Here is an 8619-nt window from a genome sequence, read left to right as displayed (position 1 = left end):
CGTGTAAGGTGACCCCTCCATTGTCGAGCACTGCCACTTCATCACCTAAGTTTGCTTTTGTATTTATAATTCCAAGTGACAAGAAATGTCACGTGGCTTGTCCTTGGTCAATGATAAGAGAAGTGGGATTAACACGTGAATGATAAGTTTCTCAAGTGATAATGGGGAAATCCCACAGTGGTTCAAATGGAGAGAAGCGGCAACAGAACCCGTGGGTCTCCCTGACCACACAGGAGCTGTTCCGCTCCACTGTGCGCCTGGTGGTGGGAACATTGTTTTGTTAGAGCCGAGGCGCAGGGCCAAGAAAATCATCAGCAAAATGATGGTGTGTGAATTTTTTTTTGACTTGTGGGTTTGCTTGCACTTAAGTCTGATTTTTTGTTGGCATAGTTCCAGAGCCGTATAAATCATCCTGGGGGTCATGAGTCTTCTTTTCCTATCCATTACCCCTGACAGTTTCTGTGGCATTAAGGTGGCCTTTTGCCACCCCCAAGTTGGATAGTTGTAGGGCCCCACTTTCCCAGATGTGGAGAAGTACACTATCCAGAAAGCATGGACAGCAGAATCAGACCAGCTGTTCCTTTTATCAGTTTTCTGATCTGTGAAATATGACAGTAATGAGTATTTCTTGGGATTATTGTGAGTGTGGAGTAAGATTCCGTATGCACATGCCCAGTGCAGTGCCTGATACACAGTAGCTCCCTAGGAAAAAGTACGATAATTTCCATTTGTCCTACTTCCCTTCTTTTATTTTTCCTTTTGACATGTGCTCTAGAGCCCAGTTATCTTATTTTTCTTCTGCATAGCCTCTGTCTGTCTGTGTGCCTCTTAAAATGTGGCCCTCAGAGGTAATCGTAAGTGTGATCTGAGCGGTGATGGGTAGTTTGAGCATTATTACTTGGGTCACCTTCCCTTTCCTTCCTCTCTCCTTTAAAAAAAAAAAAAAAAAGTGGGATGCCTGGGTGGCTCAGTCAGTTAAGCCACTGCCTTTGGCTCAGATCATGATCTCAGGGTCCTGGGATCGAGTCCCACATTGAACTCCTTGCTTAGCGGAGAGCCTGCTTATCCTCTTTCTCTCTGACAGATAAATAAAATCTTAAAAAAAAAAAAAAGCAATTGGAGTGATGGAGTGACTTTCATAGAATCAATTTGCAAAGAAACTTTCCATTAACTATGTGTAGGAGAAGCAAGTCACAGTAGAACTTCTTGGTGGTCTAATTGGGATTCCCACACAGTGATGAAAATAACATTGGTCTTGGTACATCTCTAGGTGTTTATTGCTCTTATTGTTTGAATTACACGTATACTCATTATGTTTTAGAGCATTTTCCCTTCTTTAGAATGATTTATAGTAGCTACATGGATAAACTCTTTTGTCACTAGCAAAATAATGTGAGACTTAAATTGATTCATTTGTGAACATTCATATTAAAAGGTACTTTCTTCATGTAGAAACTAAGGAGCATTTCTGTTTTTCAGAGACCAGCATTGAGAAGGGATGTTAATTTTATCTAACATTTCTTTATCTCCTGATGAAATGAGGTTCTTAAAGGAAACTGCCGGAGTACTTGGTGAATGATCACACGTCCCAGCGAGCCGTGTCTTCTGGTGGAGGTGTGGCATGGGTGCCTTCTCCTGGAGACAGCTGCCCACGTTCCGTAGCTGCTCCTGAATAGAACTGGGTTTGGGAATCTTTGCAAGTCACTGCTTTCTTAACAAGGACTGGCTTTTAACTGGGTAAAGAGACGGATTGGAAGGATATGCCCTCCCAGCCCAGTTCGTGTACGATTTTCATTATTTAGAAGTCACTGGGTGGTCGGTTCAATTGTGGAGGAAGGCGGATCGTGAGTCCTTCTGTGATCTGTGCAAGCTCAGGCACCTTCTGGTGTGGTGTTCTCTGACGTGTTCCTGTTGTTGAGTCTGGAGTTACTCAGGATGCCTTTCCAGCCCCTTTCAAGTGGAGGGGCTGTGCACACCGTGTCATGCTCTGTGAGGAGAGACACAGTCTGCCTGAGAGCGTACCCAGATCTGGTGAAGGCCGATGCTGAAGTCAGTCTAGCAGACAGCACCCACTGAGGCCATCAGGGGCCTGGCATGTGGTCTCCTGCCTTTGGAGTGTGGCAGTAGATGGTGTATCCGGAGTAGAGGGTCTCTGTGGGGGCAGGCTCTCTGTGCTCTGGCTGATCTTGCCAGATTGCACACCCCATCAGAGCCCTAAGAGGCCCAGAATGCTCCATGTCAGTGACTTGGGAGATTTGAGGAGACCTTTCTGGAAGCCCTGTTTGCTTCCAGGATCTGTGAAGGAGGTCCGTGCTATGCTGTTCCCTGGTTTATGGCCCAGGACCTACTGGAGACACGGAGAAGTGGTATCATGAGAGAGGCCTGAGCCAAGCATTAACTCATTTGGGGCTCCTGTTCATGTAGGAGTGGCAGACAGGAGGTCATCAAACCATTCCTGGCAGTTTCCGCCTTTGAGAAGCTGGGCTGCTGTCAGTCTGTGTCCCCGTGATGGCTCGCCACACCATGTTTCCAGCACCTGCACTGCTGCCTACTCAGGTTCTAGCCCCACAGACTTGTTTTGTAGAATTTTTTTGTGACATGCCTCTTACGGGGATGTAGCTGTGACAGGAACTTTATGTCTGTGAAATTTGGAGCAAGTTACTGTAATGGCGTGCCTCAAGGTAAGGAAAAGAACGGCCTTCTGCAGGGATGGGGAGGGAAGAGTAAAGATGTGAGCTGAGGCAGGAGAGCATGACGTTGGCTTTAATTTTGACTTGATTTATTTTGGCCTTTTAACAACACTTGATGATAGAGATTAGTTTCCTGAGTTTTTTTAATATGAAATTATAAATAGGTTTTAGTTTCTCAGGTGATGACCTGAGGCAGAAAAATGTCCAATGTCTTTCCACTGTCTGGGCCCAGTACATTCACGCTGGGTGAAAAAGTTGTCATTACCCACTCAGGGTCTTAGGTGTGTGTCCAGATCCCTTCCTTCAGGCATTATCCAGCCCACGTCTGGCGCTAGGACCAGAAGCCTGCATGGAATGTGTGAATCCACCCAAAACAGAGTTATGGTTGTTCCAGAAGTGGAAGGCTGTGCCAGAGCCTTTCTAAAAGCTTCCCCGTGAACACTGAAGTTATAACCAAGTGTGACAGAGTATTTTCACCTGCGTTTAAGGACATTTTGACTCTTGGATTTTCTTTATGGCAGAAGTGCATTGCCTATATTTTTCGTGTACTCAGGGGTCAAGACTTAATAAGACTAATAATTTTTATTGCTTTGTCAGGGTCATTGTTAAGAGAAACTGGCTTTTTTGTTTAAATTGGTCAGAAGGTGGAGGGGAAGAGCACAGAGGCTCTAGCACTTGCTTGGCCGGTGCTGAGGACCAGCCTCGTCACCACCATGGCCTTTGTGTCACCAGTGCAATCGCGTACAAAGACAAATAAGTCATATCATTACTGTGAAAATCCCTTTACTCTGAAGACCCTGCCAGAAGGGCACCAAGGAGCCCAAGGGATCAGTGGAGCACACTTGGAGAACCTCTAGGACAGCTAAGGACCCAAACCAGTTAAAGGAGACAAAACGGGAAATTGAAAAGCTCCCGCCATCCCCAGTGCACTGGCGTGGGTGGTTTCAGTGCCCGTGATCCTGGGAGGCTCCTGTGACTGCTGTTCATTGGTCTTTCACCCTCCCCACCTGGGCTCTGTGCACACTGTTAGGGGTCTGTCCCCATTAGTGCTCACTGAGGACCTTTGCTGTGATAGTTCCTAGACAGTTTGTGGGATCATTTAATAAGCAAAAGATGAGACACCCCTTCCCCTCCCCGACCCACCCTCACCTCACAGTATGGAGCCCCATGGACATCAGGGTGAGGGTCACAGAGTCAGCCTCACCCAGTGGGACTCTGGTCAGAGAAGGAGTTGCATGGCTTAAACCTGTTTCTTTCTTTTTCTCTAGTGAAGAGGTGTGCAAGCGAGGATTCACAGTGATCGTGGACATGCGCGGGTCCAAGTGGGACTCCATTAAGCCTCTGCTGAAGATACTGCAAGAGTCCTTTCCCTGCTGCATTCATGTTGCACTGATAATCAAGCCAGACAACTTTTGGCAGAAACAGAGGACGAATTTTGGCAGTTCTAAATTTGAATTTGAGGTAACTTCCATGTGTAGCCAGACCAGTTAAACCAATAGGCGTGGTTTATTAAAAGTTGACTTTCTCCTCGTCATTTTAGATAATAGATTTTTAAAAGCACATATTAAATGGGAATGGCACATCTTACATACAGATGGCATGTAAAATCAGTTACCGAATAAAACAAAATTTGGTTCATTTATGACATGACGCTACTGGATTATTTCACCCACGGGCGATTTAGGTTTTAGTTCTCTTGGTTTTGGTTGGTGGGGCTGCTGAGGTGTAAGGTGTGTACCATCGAAAGAGGCTCCCTCTTACTTCTCGTGATAAAACAGCTTCACCCTTCAGCCCAGATGGCTTTATGTGGCACCAGATCCATCATCATTGCCTTCAGCTTGGAAATAAGGGAATGTTAGGGAGAGATACCCAACTTCACGTGTCCTGAAGAAAGTGAGTTTTCACCTTGTCCTTGAGAATGGAGGGAATGATCTGTTCTGTATTTCATGCGTCCGTTCTCTTGTTGATGGAAAGGGAGATACTCCTTTAAAAGCTCTGCAGAGTTTGGAATTCAGCAGCACGTTAGGTCACTGTCTTAGATGGTGTGTGAAACAGACCTCAGCCTGCTGACTTCTTTTCCTTTCTACTGTCCCCTCTCCTTCAGCTATTAAGGCTCTGCCTAGGCTTTGATGCAGGTAGTGTAAGGAGATAATTTTGGGAAGAAAGTGTTCTGGCCAGCTTGAAACCTAATTCATGTCATAATCTGTAGTATAATGTTTTCTAATAAGATCTCATAATATTTGGTGGAATAGCTTGTGCTCCTTCTTTAAGTTTGCCCAAACAGCAGGTGTCAGTGAATGTCCTCATGGGTGTTAAGATCAACGACAGTAGTAGTAAGCACATCACGCAATAGTACTTCTTAAGTTTCATGTTCCATGGTAACTTTTCAGTGTTTTCACATGTGTATTACTTGTGTTTTTAAATCTCTTGCCATGATACTGATTTTCAATCAGAAATTGGAATTCAGTTTTAATTTGAATTTGAAACTTCACTCAAGAGATTTAGGTACAAAGATGAAACCCATAAGCCTTTATCTTCACACAGTTAAAAAGTCATTTTGGACAACAGTTTATTGGGTCTTATTATTTTCGTGATACAGAATATAAAGTGTGTTGCTTTTAATTATACGTGTTTAAAGCAGAAACAATGGTGTAGCATTGTAGAATGCACAAAAAAGTTTTGCTAGTCTGATTTTGGTATCTTCCCCTGGGCCTTCAAAGTTCCCTAGACCAGCTTCTCTATTGTCTCTACATTGTTACCAGCCTCTCTCTGTGAAGTGATTAGTTCCATGGATGTTACTAGAAGTCTGGACAGATGAGATAGAAATGAACTTACAGCACGTCTGCACGCAAGCAGATGTGCGGGACTAGGAGTGGCCCCTCTTCCTAGCTCTCTTGCTTTTTGCAGGTTCTTATGCTAGCCAGCATGGGGCTGATGTAGTTCTAGGTCTTCTAAGGCTGGAGGTGACAGAGGTGGGGCTAATTCAGCCTTTCTTTGGTTTGTTTTTTGGCTCTTAGGCTACAGATCTTTTTCCTTTAACTTTGCCTTTGCATTTAATGACCCTCTCCCAGTCCCGATGTTTTCCTTGAGGCACAATATTGATAGTAACCCTGTGGTACGTGGCATAGGTAGGGAGAGGGTAAGATTTTTGCTTAGATTATAAAGGACTAAAACTTGGTCGCTGTTAGATTGGAATGTAGTGCAAGTTGGAACATACAAAACTTCTGCTACTCAGAATTGTGACAGATGATTGTAATGCATGAAACATCCCGTCTGTCTTCAGCTTTATGGCAAGAGCTTCTGCCCCCTGTCTGGCTAACTTTTATATATTTTAGAAAGTTTCAAAAAGTCATTCATAGCCTCGTATCTGCTACTTGATGGGAGGTGGTCTAGGGAAAGATGAGCCGTGATTGTGGTCTGGTTGGAGCATGTCTGTCACTGAATAAGGAGCTCACAAACATGTGTCCTCAGAGGGAGATGGCTCTTCTCAGGGTTGTGGAAGCCCACGAACAGGACATTTGCTTGGTTGCAGAGAGCCGGAGGCCTCTGCAGAGTGAGTGAGATGGTGGAGTGGTTCGGAGGAGAAGGAGTGCATTGATGAAAGTAAAATTTCTTAATTGTCTGCTCTGTATTGCGATTTAAGACCTTTCCCAGTTAACATGCCTAAGATAGTGGGTTAATTTCCCCATTCTTGGGAAGAAATCTCATTTCTTTAGCTCTCATGAGATACACATCCTGTAATTTTAGGTATTCTAACTAATGTGTTGTTCTAATGGACTTCTGTTTCACTGACTATACTGGTAATGTTAGTTTCATCTACATTTGTTTTTATGGGGCCAGAACAAGGTATATTTTCTGTAAAGAGATCACTTGCCTTACATTTTGAATATCTAGAAGTAAGTATTGCAAATTGCATTATGATAAGGCCACAGGAAATTGGTTCATTTTCTCATACATGATTTTTTTTCCCCTTAAGACAAACATGGTCTCTTTAGAAGGCCTTACCAAAGTAGTTGATCCTTCTCAGCTAACTCCCGAGTTTGATGGCTGCTTGGAATACAACCATGAAGAATGGATTGAAATCAGAGTTGCTTTTGAAGACTACATTAGCAATGCAACCCACATGCTCTCTCGGCTGGAGGAACTTCAGGACATCCTGGCCAAGAAAGAATTGCCTCAGGATTTAGAGGGGGCTCGGAATATGATCGAGGAACATTCCCAGCTGAAGAAGAAGGTGATTAAGGCCCCCATAGAAGACTTGGATTTAGAGGGACAGAAGCTGCTCCAGAGGATTCAGAGCAGTGACAGCTTTCCCAAAAAGAACTCGGGGTCAGGCAATGCGGACCTGCAGAGCCTCCTGCCCAAGGTGTCCGCCATGCTGGACAGGCTGCACTCCACGCGGCAGCATCTGCACCAGATGTGGCACGTACGAAAACTGAAGCTGGACCAGTGCTTTCAGCTGAGGCTGTTTGAGCAGGATGCTGAAAAGGTAAAGGAGTAGGGGGAGAGGAGTTGAAATGAGACACGGATGGGTTTCCTGGATCATCGGGTCCTGGCCACTCGGGGGCTGCTTTGGTCAGGAGAGAGAGAGTGTCTTTTCACTCCAGCCGTCTGCCTGAAATCCGCCTTCCGGCTTCCCTCGTGCTGCAGGCCAGGGCTGTCTGAGGAGCTTTGGGTTCTTAATGACTGACATTGTGGTTTGGCGTGCCTGTAAGATAGACGAGAAGGGTATCTTGAGTTAAAAGAGTGAACATCTTATAGAATTTATATGATCAAAAGCAGTAATTACGTAGGTCTGTGTTTTGCCCCAATGAAGCCAGTGACAGAATACCATTCCGATCTATTGTTGACCATGCTTTTAAGATAAAAGATGAATCAGGTGTTAAAAAGAATAGCTTCTGGGAAATACGGGCAGTGATTACTTACGGCCTCATTTTATTCTCATGCTCCAGATGAGACAGCTGGTCCGAGTGGATGCTCTTGTCCCCTGCTAACTCCGTCTTGGCAGTGGGAACAGGACACTTCCTGAGAGGACTGTGTCGCAAGCCATGAACGTGGGTGAACCGATCACTCTTAATTTGAGCTCATTGAATTTTTTTCACAGAGTTTTTCTCACAGGAGAATATTTTCTAATGTTAAAAAAACTACATCACTAATCTTTGATACAAAAGGACCTTTCAGACAGTGACAATCCACTACTGTTGTCTGGCAAGCTTTTAACCTACCCGTCAGCGTACTTATGTTTAAAGAAAAGCCTTGTCAAAGACACTGGAAAAATCTTCCTTTCAATTACTAGGGAAAAACAGGTGACTGTCTCTAGGATTCTGATTCAAGTCACGATACTAGTCCAAATAATGATAGTTATTTCCTTTTGCTTTCATGTTTTCCTTGTGAGCAACGTAACTGACATCCTTTTCCAGGGAGTATCTGTATTGAACCTCGAGAGAGATGTATGTCATCATTAAATTTTTTTCCAGTCCTTTCTATTTTTATGGTAAATTTTATTGTTTGCATTTGCACGGTTTTTAAAATACTGTTTGCTCTCAAGCAGATCTGATCGTGTAGTCACTGGAGTTGCTGTCGGTCATCTGTGGGCATAGGAGAACCTGCCCAGATACCTGCCAGTCCCTAATTTCACCCAACAGGGCTTTCACTGAAGAGCAATGTGGTCAGGGAAGCAGTTCGCAACAATGGGGAGGCTGGGTTGAGACTCAGAGGTTGGTTTTAGTTAGCCTGGGGGATTTGAGCACCCCTCTTTGCCTGTCTGCCCCTTAATTCCTCATCAGCTGAAGGAACACATGCGGTAGGACTTTCTTGCAGACCGGGTCCGTTCAGAATAGCTTACTTTGAAGTCAAGGATATTTTTGGACCCAAAAGAACGAGAGGTTGTCAGAGCAAAGATACTGCCCTTGGTTGGCTTGGCCCTGCT

The 8619-nt window shown here is 44.6% G+C and overlaps 1 protein-coding gene across 3 annotated transcripts in view; it reads left to right on the top strand.

Annotated features, from left to right (window-relative positions):
• Positions 1-8619, top strand: part of TRIO (trio Rho guanine nucleotide exchange factor) — a 224702-nt gene that overhangs the window by 12223 nt on the left and 203860 nt on the right. For all 3 annotated transcript variants that reach the window (XM_032337739.1, XM_032337740.1, XM_032337741.1), the window contains exons 3-4: positions 3959-4151; positions 6667-7179. In XM_032337739.1, coding sequence (XP_032193630.1) covers positions 3959-4151; positions 6667-7179 — 706 coding nt within the window. The remainder of the gene's footprint in view (positions 1-3958; positions 4152-6666; positions 7180-8619) is intronic.

Source organism: Mustela erminea, chromosome 3 (genome assembly GCF_009829155.1).
Source record: "Mustela erminea isolate mMusErm1 chromosome 3, mMusErm1.Pri, whole genome shotgun sequence".
NCBI lineage: Eukaryota > Metazoa > Chordata > Mammalia > Carnivora > Mustelidae > Mustela > Mustela erminea.
Note: the sequence above shows the minus strand (reverse complement) of the source record. Positions and strands in the feature narration are given on the sequence as shown.